This window comes from Hakea prostrata, chromosome 10 (assembly GCF_041222555.1).
Source record: "Hakea prostrata isolate BN-2017 chromosome 10, UWA_Hpros_2, whole genome shotgun sequence".
Lineage (NCBI taxonomy): Eukaryota > Viridiplantae > Streptophyta > Magnoliopsida > Proteales > Proteaceae > Hakea > Hakea prostrata.
The window spans coordinates 20,985,298-21,002,440 of record NC_142609.1 but is presented as its reverse complement, the minus strand read 5'-3'; the positions used below and the strand labels follow the sequence as shown (position 1 = coordinate 21,002,440).

The window sequence follows — 17,143 nt, the reverse complement described above, 5'->3', positions numbered from 1 at the left end:
TCCCAACCCCAGCCAAAAATAAATAAATAAATAAAAGGATAATAACAAATAGATATGAAAAATAAAATAGCAGTTCCAATTAGACAATGGTGTGACAATAAGGTACATTTCATCAAATTAGATAACATGGAAAAATAAATTCATGACATTTCCTAATAATCACAATTGTGGCTACAAAAATTAACTTAATAATATGGTTTCAATAACAAATAATTTTTCAGGAGAAGATAATAGAAAATGGAAATGGTAGGAAACTATCCTCGAAGGGAGAAATGCAAAAAGTATGAAATATAGAATCTATATGTGGTGAGTATGTCTGACAGATTAGAAAAGAATTTAGTTTGACTTCTCTGCTTTTCAAATCCGAGAGTTCTGTTGGAATTTACAACTTGATATGGTTAAACCATGTTGAATTTGCATCTTTAATAAAAAAATCCAGTCAAGAAAATGATGGGGACAAAGAACTCTGAGCTCCAGTCATGAAACAAGAGAGAATAAAACTTTCCAAGGAAAACAAGAAAAATAAGGGACAGATAATAAGCAAATAAAAAATAATCATCTTGGTCCAAGAAAAAGAAGAAGAAAATAATCGTATTCAAATCAGTATCTAATATTATTATACTTCTCATATATAAAAACTCCATGACAAAAATATACAAAAAATCATACCTTAATTCCCTTAACTTGTCAATTGTATCGATGGCAGGATGACAAAACATGATATCAAAAAAGGAAGAGATGAAAACATACGGCATGCATTTGGGTCCTTGCACCTTTTTCCTGCAAATTATATACAAGCCAAAAAGCAAAGATGATCAACAAACAATTATTTCTCGATACAACTTTTGGTTTTATTTTTTATTATAATAAAAGGTACTGGGAAAGAGAGGGTCTGACCTGATCATGAGTTGTCCTGGAAGTAGTAGCTGCTGCAGCTGCAACCTTCTTCTACCATGAGGGAGGGGAGCTTAGGGAAGTCAATGGCCGGGAAAAGTTAGATTAGGACAATTACTAATATAGATTCCACCAATGCGAGAGCCTGGAGACCGTCTGGTAATGCAGTCAAAGATGGACATCCACAAATTATCAACTCTTTCAATGCAGAGAGGCATTGAATCCCTTTAGGTAGAGACGTAAACTTTGAGCAATACTCAATTTGAAGGGATTTTAGGGATGAGAGACATCCCAAGCCCTCAGGTAATGTTGTCAATTCTGGACACGACACAATCCTCAGGTATTTTAGTCCAACGAGGTGTCGAATCTCTTCTGGTAGAGATGGCAACTCATCACAGCAATAAATTGTAAACTTGGAAAGCAAGTTGAGATTTACAAAGAAGCAGCCGGGTAATCTCACCAAACTCGGACAATCACTAATCAATAGGTATTCTAGTGCTACAGGAGCAGGGCAACCAGCAGGCAGTAGAGAATCTAGAGATATCAATCTTTTAAGACCAGAGAGCTCTAATTTTCGGAGAGAGGTGAGTTGTGGGATTCCCTCCACAGAAAACATTGGCATTGTTGTGAGTGTTGTCAGAGCATGGCATTCCTCTAATGTCAACTCGGTCAGATGTGGGAACATTTTGATTGAAGAAAACAAATGGAAATTATCATTGGGTTGAGATTGTCCTTGTTCAACGACTGAGATTGTCCACCTCTCCAGACTTTCCATGTCAGACAAACAAAGTTTTTCTAGCTTGGGAAACAGTACCATTAATGATTTTCCTCCTCCCATCGCCACCACCTCCACTTCATGGCATATGGACTCTAGGGCCTTTAGGCCATCTAGATTGAGATCCTTGAGGCAAGGGAATTCACCAATCAATGGCAAACTTTTGAGATTAAGACATCCTGTTAGAGAAAGACATACTAGATTTGGGAACTGGGAGTAAGAGTTAATCATCCAACGTGATGGCATCCTGATGCCTTTGTAGCCACAAATCCCCAAGTCCTCAAGATTTGGATGTGGCTGTAAATTTCCCAACACCAATGGATCTTTTTCTTCTTCTTCTTCTTCTTCTTCTTTTGATAGTACCCTTGTATTCCACTCTGTCACTTCATTAAAACACCAAATTAATAACAAAAATTGAAGTTGTGACTTGTCCTTCAAATTTACTTCCTCTGCATCTCTGACGTCTCCCACATTTGCAAGCCCATTAATGATCAAATACCCTCGAAGTTGGTTTAGGCCATGCAACTCCCCAAGCCCACCAACAACCTTCTTTTCCTTTCTTCTTCTTCTTCTTCTGTTGTCATGTGGGACTGCGTTCAGGTCTCCCACATAGAAATAATCCAAAGTCTGAAGAGAAGTCAATTGACCCAACCCATGTGGCATGTATTTTAGTTCATCACACTTGTAATCCAACACAAGATGCCTAAGGCTAACCATTTTGGTCATTTCTGATGATCTAGGCCACTCTTTAAATTGCCTACAACCCTTAAGTCTTAAGGTTTGCAGATTATATAACCTGCAAATAGAATTAGGGAGTGCTTCGAAAGGATTGTCGGAGAGGTCAAGGTACCTTAATTGTTGCAACTGGTAACCTATGCACTTGGGCACTTCCGTCATTCCTAATCCACTTAAATTAAGCAAGCGCAAGCCTCGGAAAGGTGAGATGAATCCTGTCATATACTTATGATCAAGATTAACAGGAACTTCTGAGGACCAATGTAGTGATCGTAATTTCTGGGCATTCTCAAAGGAGGGTACTGTTTTCAAATGATCAGTTTGATCCAGATTTAACAGCATGTGTCGTCCATGTACTACTACTTTCTCCAATGAGGAGTAGTGGACCTCTAACCATTCCCTCCCTGCAACCCATCGTGCAAGATTATGCACCAGGTCATGCATTTTACAAAAGGCAATGTTGCCCCAAATGTCTTCTTCTACCTCTTGGAAGAATGATCTCCATAATAATTCCCTGAAATACCTAAGCCCACAGTCTTCTAATTCCCTTCTTGCCTCACTGCTGCTGCTACTTCCTCTAAAATTAGGTGGTGGAGGTTTGATGAACCCATGTGCCATCCATTGGTGGATTAAATTAGGAACTTCTATTTTATGATCTTGTGGGAACACAGAACAATAAGCAAAGCATTGTTTCAAATGGGATGGCAAGCGGTTGTAGCTTATCATTAGAGCAGGCAATATTTCGTTTTCATTTTCTAAGTTCCAAATTTCTGTATGTAAAACGTCCCACCATTCCTTTTTGTCTCTGGTATGGTGCAACAAACCTCCAAGTGCCTTCGCAGCCAAAGGCACTCCCCCACATTTCTTCACTATATCCTTCCCTATCATCACTAGCTCAGGGTGCCTTGTTATTTCTTCACTTCTTTTCCCAAATGCCCTCATTAGGAATAAAGATTCACAATGATCATTACTTAGCCCTCCCAAAGTGTAGTGATGATTTTCATCTGGTTGCATGATTGATGCAACCTCTTGACTCCGGGTGGTTACCAGAATCTTACTTCCCCTTGATGCCCCACTTATCAAGAATTTTCGCAGGGTCTCCCATTCACCATGATTTTCGTTCCAAACGTCATCCAGGACAAGCAGATATTTCTTCCCAGATAACTCCCTCGTAAGTTCTAATTCTACTTTGGTTATTAGGGCCTTAAAATCAAATGAGACGCACTCCCACGCTTGCAACTCAAAATGACTCTTCACTCTTGGATCACTATAAACATATTGTGCAAGTGTTGTCTTCCCTAGACCCCCAATGCCAATTATGGGGACCACCGTTACATTATTGTTCTCTTCTTCATTGATGCAGCTGCTGCCTCCTGAAGAAGTTAACAGTAACTTAACTAGTTTTTCTTTGTCATCAACTCTACCAAAGACCTCAGATTCAAGTACAAGAGGGTCGGTATGCCTCATAATGGAATCCTCGATGTTCAAATCAACAGAAAGACGTGCAAATTGAGTCTTAGCTACGTCATTATTCATTTGCATCTCATTAAACCTCTCTCTAATATCCTTTATCTTATGAGCCATTTTCAAACGAAAAACAATTGGATTTGAATGTGAAAAGCATCTCCGTACCTGTTTTACAACAACGTTGTACTTTGAGAGCTCCACATTTTGTCGCAAGGCTTCTGTTGCAAATTCATCCAATACATCTTCAACATCGTAAGCTATTTCTTTATGTTTTCTCAACCAATCTTTAACAGTGTGGTTCATTGCACCCTTATTCTCTGCGTCCAACAATATGGCATTGATTGTGGATAAGGAATCCTTGAGCTTCTTCAATTCCTTTTTCACTCCTGATGCTAGCCCAACCTCTTGGAGCAGGAGAGAGCCCACACCCTCTAAGATTTTGGTTGCAAGATCATAAAAAATTGCTTCTGCCATCCTTTCTTGGTTGGCTAGGGAGAGAAAGAAAGAAAAAAAGAAAAGAAAAACAGGAGCTCTTGAACTTATCAAGAAGCTAACGGCAATGAGATTGATGCTAATAATTAGAGAATGGGAAGGGCTATAGTAATTAAATGGGTAATCATTGTATGAAGAGATGATTCACAATAAGAAATTTGGGGAGACTGAGAGACTGCAAGATGAGAATGAGATTGAAAATTTGGGGAGACTGAGAGACTGCAAGATGAGAATGAGATTGAAAATTTGGGATGAGATTGAAAATTTGGGGAGATTGAGAGACTGCAAGATGAGAATGAGACTGAAAATGAGAAATGGTATGAAGAACTGGCTCACAATAGGAAATTTGGAGAGGTAGAAATTGCAAGATGAGAATGGAAAGGGTTTACAACAGGAAATTGTATTCAGAGATGGCTCCAGTAGGAAATTTAGCAAGACTGATTGCAAAACGAGGATTGGAAGGATTCACAATGGGAAATTGCATGGATAGATAGGTTTCCAATGGCAACTTTATAGTGGAAGTCACCCAAGGAGACAAGTCTCACACATTTCATTTTCCCTTATATTCTTGTAATTGATAGAAGCAGAGTATATTAGAATCTGAAGTGTCTTATAGAACCGACAAACTCAAAGTATCTGATCACAATCTTGCAGTGTTAGTGCTGGTTTGAACATAAAGGCATATTTCAAGTGCCAAGCTGCAAGGCAAGAAGCCCACACAGGGAAGTAAAGATGTGTATGATGAGCTTACTTATTCCATGAGTGAAAGTTAAGTATTGACACAATGGTTATTCTTAAACAGCAGAGTGAAGAAAAAAATGGCTTTGGATTCGGACTTCTAAGGGTATAAAAATAAAAGAACTATATGCGGACACCTTTATTCTTTTCATTGAAGTGAAGAAATCAAAAAAGTATAACACAAGAACACTTTTAGGGAGCAAATATAAAAAGGAGAGTTATATATAATTAGGCAGCAACAAGGTCTGGTTGGGCAGGTTTCTTTTCATTCTGACCTTGACCTTGATACCCTAGCCTTCTGACCCTGCAGGATTGGACCAGATCAAACCCACAACCCTAACATTAGACTGGACTTTAAATCTTAACCTTAATCCTAAGCACAAAACAAATAAAATGGCCAATAATTTCATATTTGTCACCTAGCATTTTTCAAAATCACCTACACAATGTTAGGAACTCAACCCTAATCTAAATCCTGTTGAAACTCAATAACAAGGTATGCATCATCTGGATGCCCATACATAAGTTTCACAGAATCCTAAAGACTTTACAAAAAATTTCATATTTGGGACACCATGGAATTAAATAACTAGAACATGACAAGATTATCAATTGCATGCCATTCAACCAGGCCTTTAGTGTCAATAGCAGTAAGGGCTTAAGTCGTACCTTCGACATGGCCCAACTTGGAATGCCTACCAAATTCAACAGCGACGGCATGTGACCAATGTAAATAATTACGACCGTTCAAAAGAATAGAAGTAAGTTGATTATTCCCTCCATCGAAACTCGATATGTTCACAGCCATGGTGGCACATACGTCGGCCATGAAGATAGAGAAAAATGAAATTAGCTCCGATACCATGATAAAAGGAAAGAAGATAAAAGAAAATGGAGAGACTACTACGTCCATGGTGGTAAAACTCTCAAAATTAATGGCTTACCTTGGGAAATTGCATGCCTTCAAATAACAAAGAATTAGTTTACCAAAAAAATAACAAAGAATTACACGCTCTATCTTTGTAATATGTATCACCATACAATTATTGCAACAGATTTTCTATGAACTTAGGATTTGATTGATTGTCAATCATTACTCTACTAGGATAGATACAATGTTACCATCTAGAGAATTTGAACCAATCCAATTGGTTGGATTCAGTCTTTCCACCAATATTGCGATCTTGAGGATTTGACCTAATCTTTATTGCCATCTGGGGGATTTGATTAATTTTATTCTTAAATTGACTCAGCTTTTCGATTTAATGACACGGATTGTGAGGGCTAGGCAGAGATTGATTACATGTGAAGAACTCAGTTTCTATTTTTACAGAGTTTGATTGAATGTTTCAGATTTTGACTTTCAAAATGATCCAATTCAAATTTTATGGAATTTGTGAATGGCTTATTCTTTAAAAGCATAAATTTTTACAAACTCCAAAGCTGGAATTGGCAAAGGAAGATCCACAAGACCATTCTTTCTGAATCCTGTAAAAGTTCTAGTTTATTCTTTAAAAGCATAAACTCTGAAAGCATTTCAAGTTTAGATATCTTGTCACTGGGAATTTCAATATTTGATCACATCTGAAGTAAATAAAGCTGAAAAATCCAAAAGATACATGAAGACCAGAAAAGATGGAGCAAAATAAGAGTAAACCTCAATCGAATTTCACGGCATGCTTGTTCTTGTGTGGCTAGCCACCAAAGAAGCCTCAGGGTACTACAAAATGTCAAAACTGAGACGATTCAGCTCAATTCTGAAGCTTGTTTCCTATAAGTGAGATAGGCAGATAGCACCCACCTTTCCTCAGTACAGTAGCTTCTATTACTAGTAATATTGGTCTTTTTATAGGCTGAGGGTTGCACAAAAAACTACCCATTCCAATGTTCTTTTGTATCCCCTCGTTTCAGAATGCGTTCTGCAACCAAATTCTATTTCGAAGAATATACATACCCAAAATCAGTTTCCACAATGACTAGGACCAATGTAACAGATCATTACAGTGGAATTTGAAAAATCTCATGCTGAAGAAACTTATGATTTATCATATGGAATTCAAACTCACGGAGGTTTTCGTACATCTAAATTTCTGGCTTAATTGAATAAAAGAATGAAACACAGTAAATGTCTAAACGAAACAGAGACTCCTTTTCATCATCTCCCTTTTATGCAGAAGCTTTGTAAGTCTTCTCAACCATTTTCCTGTACTCTGCAAAACGTGCCAAAGATTAAGAGAGATGTCACAAAACTTTCATCAGAGAGTTAAATCATTTTTTGAATACTGTGAATAACTATTGTTGATACAAACCTTCTTGATTGCTCCATAGTGTTGCTGCTTGTGTATTTAGAGGTGAACTTGTGTTTGGTTCTGTTTCCACAACATACCCAAAATCAATTGGCTACAAAATTTAAACTACACCATAGCAGGAAGGTAAAGAAGACGATTACCTCCAAGCAAACTCTGGATAGAGATTAAAATCGTTCTCACATCATATGCTGATGACCATTTATCCTGAATTTTAGACAAATTTTGCACCAATTCAGATCAGAATCACCTAGGGTCAATTAGAAACTGACAAAGAGTACAGTCGAGAAAAACACTGGTATATCTATACCTGAAGGATGTCCAAGCAAATATTTCCATACACATCCACATTAGGATGGAAGCAGCTTGTTTCGAATTTCACCTTGGGAGGTTTGAAGGGGTAATCAGTTGGAAAAGAGAGTGAGAGCCTGTATTCTGTTTCTTCAAAGACAGTATCTTTGCTTCCACAGATTGTACCCTTCCAGCAAAATATGTTCCCTTCCTCGGGAAAAGCAGATATGCCAGAATCCCCACTCATCTGAACACAACACATCAAGAGAGAGTTGTTGAAAAAAGTTTAAACAGATCTCAAAGTGAACAATTGGGAATTTGAAATGGAAAAACAATCTTACCATCAGAGCCATCAATTCTGACTGTAGCCTGTTCAAATTGTTCAAAAATGGGAAAACAAAAATACAAATAAGACCAGTCAGAGAACATGAAAATTTGAAATAGACTTTCAAAACGGAAGAAGACCCACTTCGATAGATCCCAGAGCACTAAACTCGAGAAAACAAAAATAAATCGAGAAAAACCTAAAGAATGTAGGAAGATCCGAAAGCTTTTAGTGTTGCTCTCTGAAGGTCCAGTGAAAAAACCTCAAAGAGAAACCCACCAAAGCAGGAAGTAAATATCCATGTTCAAGATCAACAAACACGCAGAGAGAGAAAACCAGAACACCCGCTTGAAGAATTGGGAAAGATAAAGAAACCCTGAAAGGCGCAATATCAAGAAACCAACGATGTGTAATAATAGATTACCTTTTCAAAACAGATTGAGTGTCGACACTCTTAGCGACTGGAGCGGGTTGCTTTGAGTTCACCACGGTAGGTGCTTGAACAGGTGTGTTACCTTGGTAACCTTGAGTCTCCGAGTAATTATTAACGGTACCCATTCTTGAACTTGAGAGAAGATAAAGAAAACCGAGATGGAAATTATTCTTCTTCCTTGAGTGAGACAGCAGAGACTTGAAGAGAGATTGAGATTCGGAATTCAGAGACTGAAAGAAAGCAGAAGAAAGAAGAACAGATAATCCTCCTTCCTTCTTCCTGGACTTTGAGAGCTGTAGAATGACGAGGAACAAGAGAAATCAGAGGAGATAAAAGACTATAAGATGGAGGTTACGGTTCGCTTTTAAATAGAAACCGTAGAAAATTTGAACGTTTAACCTGGACGGCTCAGATCGCTTTTTATCCCAACGGCTAGCTCACAATTTTGCAACAAAGGGAGGGCAGTTCAAAATCAGAAACCACACCTGGATATCCATGTTATTGGTTCGGAACGCAAACCCACCCGAAACCGGAACAGCCCTATCGAACCGTTCAGGGTTGAAAGTGTTTTTGTAAAGGGGGTGACAGATTTTTATCCAGAGTAGATACTATACACATGTGACATGTGTCCTTACATCTTGTCAAAATGTTTTGGTTAAATTTATAAGATAAAAAAAATTTTATTTTAATTTAATAACAACCTTTTAATATGACTTGTGAATATGTGTTACACATCCATAAGGAAATAGATGCTCCATTTTTCCGGATAAAAATCCAAGGGCAACTTCATAAATACATGCTATAATAATAATACTAGTACTAATGATTACATTCTTAAAAATCTTCAACCAGGTTAAAGATTATATGTAAAACTATTTTTACCCGTCCAGTCAAGCTTCCTCTAAAACATATTTGAGGAGCTTAGAACAAAAACATGTAAAAATAGTTTTACATAAGAACTACTCTCTCATAACACAAATGCTACAAAATTTGGCCCCAAAAGAAAATGTTACCAAATGCATACTTACATTCTAAAAGTCGCATTCTTTTCTTCTCAAAGAGAAAATAATGAGTGGTAAGTGCTTGTTAAAATGGTCCGTTCTTTTGGAGAGAAAAGTAGTTTGAAGAATGAATTTTCAAAACTTGAAAACATGAAGACCAACTTTCAAACTTAATAATTGATGTGTCAAAAAGCTGCTCAGCCCTTAGATCTCCTGAGAGTGACCTGCAAAATAAAGCGTCAGATGTGGCCCGACCGCTGGGGTCGGGAGTCCACCTCCGAAGGCTAAGTCAGTTGATGAACTAATCACAAACGGCTCTATTAGAGCACAGAGCTAAGGAATGAATAACAAGAATACGATTCAGATAGTAAGCATCTGAGTGTTTTCGTCCGTCCCTACCTTGTGAATAGGTGATGTCTTATATAGAGTGTCCCTTACAATCTCCTTCGTTGGATGTATTTAGCCTTCTTCAGATAGTCGTTGGATCTTAACTGATAGATCCGTTGAGTGATAGACTTCTACTAGTTTGGACTAGTAGATGACTCCTAGGATAACCCAACTGTTATCTGATGGTTATCCATATGATAGCGATGATTGACAGCCGCCGAATTCTGCTAGCCGTCATCAGGTTGATTAACCTATTCTGAAAGTATCGGATTAGGGCGTGCTGGTGACCGAGTTAGTTTTCTTCCTCAGCAAGCTATCTTCTGAACCCGGCTCGCTAGGAAGCGAGTCGATTCCTTTAGTCCAAACCGGAGTTGAGGGTCAAACCAAGAATGAACCCAGTTTGATCATATTTTCTCCATATCACGAGCCCCCCAGACCAAGCATTCGGTCGATCCCGAGGGCTTGGTTTTTAACTGGGTTCTTCGTCGAACAATAGTTTTGACAATCCTTAACCCATTGAATGTCATATCATATTTAATGCGGTTGTGTCACTTTTTCCTCGAGCATTGTGAGGGTGACGCCACGCGTCCTTTGCAGCCGAAACTATCGTTGCTCACGCAATTAAAACGACGGTTTCTGAATGCGTATTTTGGATTCGTGAGTTCAAACTTTCGAACCGTCTTCAAATCTCGATCGTTGATGCTGAATTCATCTCGATCATACACGTCCTCGAACACTCGTGTTGGTGCTTAAAAGCGGTTCATTGTCTTCGTAGGTTTCATTCTCCTTGTTTGGAATTTTGAAACCTCGTCGTCTTCTTCACGCCTTCACGATTCTCTCGTCTGGAGCTTTCTGCCTCAGTGATTCAGTAAGTTTACTGACTCCTTCACAAAGTTTACTTTCGTCTCCAGGTTTCTTTTTTCTCTAGAAACCACAATTAGACCTTTCAGTAATGGAGGATAGTAGGGTTTCTTCTGGAACTTCCCCTGTGCCTAGCGCTGATAAAGGCGATAGTGGTGACGAGGGCTTTATTTCTGTTCCCTCTGAGCAGTTGGATAGTGACTAGAAAACCCTAACTGCTCTCTAGCGTGACTTCACAGAAGTTAGCCAACAAAGAAGAGTAAAAGAAAAAGCTGAGACTTCTTCTGCCCTTCCTGAGTCTGGACCATCCATGACTCTTAAGGTGACTGTCGAGTCCTCTGGGCAGTCAAGACATCCTACCAAATCCGCCGGTGGACCTGATTCTATTGCTTCCTCCTATAATGAGGAAAATCTCCCTTTAGCCGTCCAGGGTTTTGACTTTCCTTCTTCGTACTATCTTAGGGCTCCCAATTCTAATGAGAGAATTGATTCGACCCTTTCGGGCGAATTTTCCCTGTATATAGATACTCTGGAAAGCGGGGTTCGCTTTCCCTTCTTCAATCCTTTGTTTGCAGCCATTCTGAATCATTGGGACATTTGTCCCGGAATGTTTCTTCCCAATAGCTGGCGTCTCATCGTCGGCTTCTTGGGTTTATGCTTTGAACTTGGCATCACACCTTCTCTTCCTCTTTTTGTACATTTTCATGTTCTTTCTATTTCCCATCCTCCCGATTGGGTTGTGCTTTCTAAGTGCAGTAAAGTGGAGCTTGACTGGACGGGTAGCATTCTTGCCAAAGGAACTTGCCCTTCCAATCATAAAGGATGGCGCAAGCGGTATTTTTTTCTGCCAAGCGCCTCAATCAGATCTTAACTTCTCGACCGTCTGGAAGTAGTACACTTCATACTTTGAGGGTAACCGAGTACTTCCCTTATCCAAAGAAGACAAAACGGCCGTCGGGAAGATCAAGTCAATTCTATGGTATCAAGAGATCCATGGATATGAGATGGAATACAACTCCATCCTTCAGTACTGGGGGTTGGCTCAACGTGTGCTTTCTATCTGCCACATTTCACTTTCTTGAAAATATTGCAATTCTTTCAACTCTGACTTTTGTCTTTCTTTGCAGTGCCTCCCAGAATGAATCCTGAAAGTCTTCGGGTGAAGGCTGCCAGGGCTGTTGTAATTGCTGAACAACGGTCTCCTCAAGCCTTGACTGCAGAACAGGTAGCTTCTGCACCACCTCCAGACCCTTCCTACAAGGGTATCAGGAACCTGAAGCCAGTGGTTGAGGCTTCGGGGAGAGGGAAAAAACCAATGGAAGAGGTAGACCTCCCCTCTCCCATTCAAACTAAAAGGAAGCACGACTCAGCTGATGCTTCCGCCCCGAAGAAATCCAAAAAGAATAAAGACTCTGAGGAGATCTTCATGCCTCAATGGACGCTGACGCAGACAGATCGGGCAACACAGGATCCTGAGAAGGCTGCCGAATGGAGCTCTCTCGGTCTTTTGTCTGCCGATCGTCAGGCCTTTGAGGCCCTGGACGATGACGTTCTCGTTCGTCATTCCACAAGGTATTATTTTTCCTAATCTTCCGCCAGTTGCTTTGTAATCTCTCATGAGATTTTCTGATTATCTTCCTGTCCTTCCAGGGATGCTATGCTGAGCTTTTATCAACACATGGAGGCATTGAGCCGAGTTGGTCGTAATGGCTCCTTGCTGCAGACCTGTGAAGAGCATTTGGCGAAGGCCAATTCTGAAGTGGACCGGCTGAAGAAAGCAACCGAAGAGTTGAAGGAGAAGCACGATGAGGAGATGAATTCCTTGAAGAAGGAACTTGACTCATCAATTACTCGTGCTATTGCCGCCGAACGTGAGGCCAAGAAATACAAAAATGAGGCTATTGCCTTTGGCGAGAGCCTCGAGTTTAAGTCCTTGGATAATGAACGCCTGTTGAAGATGGCAGTTCCTAGCAAGCCCGAACATATTAGACCGGATCTTCAGAAGGATTGCATTCGGAAGTATCTGAACAGCGTCCCCTTTACCAAATTGTTGGGCTCCTTCAGCCTTCAAGCTTACCGAGGGGGGCAAAATGACGTCTGGGAAAAGATCCTTGAATCTAATTCTTCCTTCAACACGACTCCCTTTCGAGAGGTGTGCCATAAGGAAATCTTCGGGAAGCTTAAGTTGTCTTTCCCTGACTGGTTTTGGAAGAGGAGGATCCTATTCCAGCGGACCCAAATATCGAGGAGTATCTTGCTGACTCGCCGCCACTTCCCGAAGAACCTCAACAGCCTACCTCGGAGAAAGATCCTGATAAAGACCCTTCGGTTGACAATGAGGAAGAATCATAGGAAACCATCTCTTTATTTTATTTTTTCTTTTGTAAGGGTTGGCCCTCCACAATTTTAATGAAATGAAATCAGTCTTCTTTTTCTCGAACTCTTCCAATGATTGCCTTAATACTTCCTCATCTCATATCCAAAAAATTGTCTTAAGAACAATATGTGAATGATATAAGTTATCACGTAGATTAACTTGTACCTTAACGAGAGATAACATTCGGGATATCGTGAAGATGCGTTCGGGAGAGACATGTTCGGCCTCTAAGCTTTTTGTGCCATCTGATCCTTTATCTCCCAACTGCTCCTTCATTTATGACGAAGTCCAAACGTTTCCTTCATATTTGTATACCAATTGCCTTTCCCAAGGAATTGGAAATACTCTATTATTTAATGCTGGTGAGATGGTTGATCTTTGGCAGTATCCTCGTATCAGGTGCATATCGTTCCACGTGGAAACCTAGCTCAGTGTTCAATTTTCGAATTTGAAGTGCCGTTATCCCCTGATCGTTGATCCTACATATTCAGGAATTCGAAGCGTCCCTTCCATCCTGTCCCTTGATTATCTTGGGCTTTCAACCCTCGCATCTCTCTTTGAGGCTATTTAAACTCCTTTAAGGATACCTCTTTCTATCCGCAAGTTATTTCTATCTGATAGATTTGCAAAACGACATTCTGTCTTCCTTTGCTGTATACGTACTCTTGTCCTCCAACAATATCTTCGATTATAATCTAAACCAGTAAGTCTTCTGCTCTGTCTATGTCACAAATCTCTTCTTCTCCCTGAGTAATCTCCACAGTATTCATACTTGGGGTTTACTTATTACGGAAGTTCTAGATGGTTCATGTTCAACAGAGATCTTGGGTTTTCTCTTTTCTGTATATTGTTGGATTCTCGTACTGACACTGCTATTTTGTATTTGCAGTGCCTCCTAGAATTAACTTGGACTTTATTAGGGCAAATTCCTGCAAGAAAACTGCCCCAATACCGAAGATGGTTGATCCCTCTGAGGTGATTGCTGCTGGTGAATCTTCAGATCAGATTCCCACAGTTTCTGCTGATGTTTCTCCTATGCTCCCTCTGCCTGAAGAGACTGTTCGGTCTTCCAAGGAGGACGTGGCTCCCTCCGTCGTTGCTTGTACTGTTGATGCCCCTGCCGAAGATATCGTTCGGTCTTCCATGATGAAGACCCTTCGGGCATCCGAGGAGGATGCGGTCCCTGTAGGTGCCGCTTCTATTTCCAACTCTAGTGCTTGTTTGGCATCCTCCTCCGCTCCTTCCTTGGAGCTGGAGGATTTTGCCACTAGGAAGCGCCCTAGGTTGGCTGATGATGTATATCATCCTTCTTGGTTGTTGAAGAGGTCTAACTTGGTGACAGGCGATTTTGACAAGGCATTGGAATGGTGCACTGTTGTTCAGATGCCTTCCGAGAACAAAGCCCTCTCCACGATCCCAGACAGAGATTTTATGAAATCTCTGGTGATGTAAGTTTTTCTTCATTATCTTTTGTTCCGAATATTTTTCTTTTGCTCTTGACTAACTCTGAAGTTATTGCAGGAGTCTCACTGGTAACTTCCACAACCAAGTGGAAGCAGCCTTTAGACTCAGTAGACTGAGTGATGAAGTTTCCAGGCTTCGGGAAGACTCCAAAGCCAAAGATGCTGAGATTGCTCGTCTTGGAAACCGAGCTTGGGAGATTGCACGAGAGAAGAATTCCGAGATCGAACATCTTCGTTCGGATTTGGATGATGCAAGGGAGAAGATCCGTCGGCTGGAGCGGGAAGTAGGAAAGCTAGGGGCGAAAGGGTCTGAAGCATTACCCCAAAGGCAAGCTGTTATCCCTTTGCCCGAGTCCCTCCCAACTGATGTTCGCAGGGCTTGCATCTTCAAGTATTTGCACAGTAAGCCTATTGTTGACATGCTGAATGCTTATAACTTGCAGGCATACCGGGATGGCGAAAACGAAGTATGGGAATTGATATTAAGGAGAAATCCTTATTTCAACACGACTCCCCACCGCGCCAATTGTCATCCTGAAGTGTTTGCAAAGCTGGGACTTCCTTTTCCTGCCTGAACCAAGGATGCAACAGACCTTCCACCTCCAGATCCGGATATCATGCATCATCTTGACGATTCTCCTCCCTATTCTCCTCTCATAGGATTTAGTTATGAAGAGCTTGCCTTGAATGCTGGTTTGATCAAAGATCAAACTTCTCCCGGCCAAGCTAGATAAAGAGTATGGAATTGCAGAGGATTTTGATAACATACGTTTTCCCGACTCTGTTCTTCTTTTTCTTTTTGAATATGTGCTGCTCCTTGACTCTGTGTTACTTCTGACAAAGCTGCTTCGATCTTGTTTAACATCTTAATGATCACGGATGATGACTTTCTTTTTTGACCGAGCGAAGATTGTACCCCAACACTTGTTGTCTCATATGTATGTTTGATGTAAAAGTTGGCCCCTTCTGGTCGTTTAAAGAAATAAAGAATTAACTTCATCTTTGAACTTTGTCAGTCACTTGAGTCATTGTTGCAGTAGGTCTTAGTTGTTCAAAACCATGCCTTTACTTAGAGTTTTCCGAAGAAATTCAATAAGTTTGAGAAGGAACTCACTCAGGTTTTAAACCAATGCCTTTACTTAAGAATTTCCAGAAAAATTCAATAAGTCTGAGAAGGAACTCACTTAGGTTTTAAACTGATGCCTTTACTTAAGAATTTTCGGAAAATTCAATAAGTCTGAGAAGGAACTCCCTCGGGTTTTAAACCGATGCCTTTACTTAAGAATTTCCGGAAAAATTCAATAAGTCTGAGAAGGAACTCACTCGGGTTTTAAACCGATGCCTTTTGATTTTGTCGCTGGATCTATTCTTGAGTGTTGTGTGATGCCCCCCAATCAAAAGACAGTATGTTGAAAACTGATAATTGTATTGATTGAGTTGAAATTTGTTACATCATGAACGAAAATGATAGTCTTCAGGGATAATATTTCTTTAGATGCCTGGCATTCCATGAACGATCCAACTCTTTCTGGGTTGTCATGTTCTTTAGCTTATAAGCTCCCGAACCGACCGGTATAATAACCATATATGGTCCTTCCCATGAAGGGTCCAATTTCCTTTGATGGCGTGGATCTGAAGCTAAGGTATTTCTCAATACCAAATCTCCTGCTATGTACCAACGATTCTTCACTCGGGTATTATAATGTGACGCTATCCTTCGTTGATAATGTTGAGTTCGTGCTATAGCTTTTGCATGAACTTCATCCAACAAATCAAGGCTATCTAGCAGTCCTTGTTCATTCGCATTTTCTTCGAACTCTCTTTCCCGTAGTGTTCCAGCCATTACTTCCACAGGTGCCAATGCTTCAGATCTGTAAGCCAATTTAAATGGAGTTTCTCCTGTAGGTGTTCGAACCATAGTTCGGTAGGCCCATAATACATTCTTTAATTCTTCGACCCACACGGCTTTGTCAGCTTCGAGTCTTCTCTTTATTCCCTTAAGTAACGTTCAGTTTGTAACCTCTACTTGACCATTGCTTTGAGGGTATGCCACTGATGACATACGATGCTCAATCAAATAAGTTCCGCAAAATTGCTCAAATTGTGGACAATCGAATTGAGTGCCGTGATTTGTCACGATTATTTTTGGCATTCCGAATCGATATATAATTGACATGAGCATGAACTTCTCCACCTTTCTTTCAGTGATGGTTGCTAGGGCACTAGCCTCAACCCATTTGGTGAAATAGTCGATTGCTACTATAAGATACTCTCTTTCGCCTGACGCCTTGGTGAATTTGCCCATGATATCGATTCCCCACATCGCAAAAGGGATGGGATCTAGAATCGAATTCATGGTTTCAACTGGGCGTTTAGATACTGTAGCATGGTTTTGACAATTGCTACACCGACTAACATATTCCATAGCAGCCTGCTGAAGCTTATGTAATATCCAGCCCTATTCTAACCCTGACCCTAACCTGGATCCACTATTGTATTCAGGTCCGAAGACCCGAAGCGATGGTAGAAGAGACTTATGGACCATTCTGATTGATGATCATGATTCGGAGACTGAGCCTATGAACATTGATGATGATA

The 17,143-nt window shown here is 40.3% G+C and overlaps 2 protein-coding genes across 2 annotated transcripts; both read right to left on the bottom strand.

Moving 5' to 3' along the window:
* Positions 1 to 994: 994 nt before the first annotated feature.
* Positions 995 to 4,902, bottom strand: LOC149002275 (disease resistance protein RGA2-like). The gene has a single exon (XM_089138677.1). It carries the CDS (start codon positions 4,343 to 4,345, stop codon positions 995 to 997), a length of 3,351 nt encoding a protein of 1,116 aa, XP_088994803.1. The 5' UTR covers positions 4,346 to 4,902.
* Positions 4,903 to 6,298: 1,396 nt separating this feature from the next.
* LOC149002274 (ubiquitin-conjugating enzyme E2 20-like) lies at positions 6,299 to 8,776 on the bottom strand. The gene is made up of 6 exons (XM_089138460.1): positions 8,448 to 8,776; positions 8,040 to 8,067; positions 7,718 to 7,945; positions 7,551 to 7,614; positions 7,411 to 7,470; positions 6,299 to 7,311 (listed from the first exon to the last, which is right to left on the bottom strand). Exons 1-6 carry the CDS (start codon positions 8,579 to 8,581, stop codon positions 7,268 to 7,270), a joined length of 558 nt encoding a protein of 185 aa, XP_088994586.1. The 5' UTR covers positions 8,582 to 8,776; the 3' UTR covers positions 6,299 to 7,267.
* Between the last annotated feature and the right edge of the window lie 8,367 nt (positions 8,777 to 17,143).

Excerpts from the sequence above, each read along its gene's own strand:
- LOC149002275 (XM_089138677.1), bottom strand. The coding sequence starts at position 4,345 with ATGGCAGAAGCAATTTTTTATGATCTTGCAACCAAAATCTTAGAGGGT.
- LOC149002274 (XM_089138460.1), bottom strand. The coding sequence starts at position 8,581 with ATGGGTACCGTTAATAATTACTCGGAGACTCAAGGTTACCAAGGTAAC. Across the intron at positions 7,615-7,717 it reads TTTGCTTGGACATCCTTCAG|GATAAATGGTCATCAGCATA; the intron begins GTATAGATATAC and ends TCTAAAATTCAG. Across the intron at positions 7,471-7,550 it reads TATCCAGAGTTTGCTTGGAG|AACCAAACACAAGTTCACCT; the intron begins GTAATCGTCTTC and ends TTGTGGAAACAG.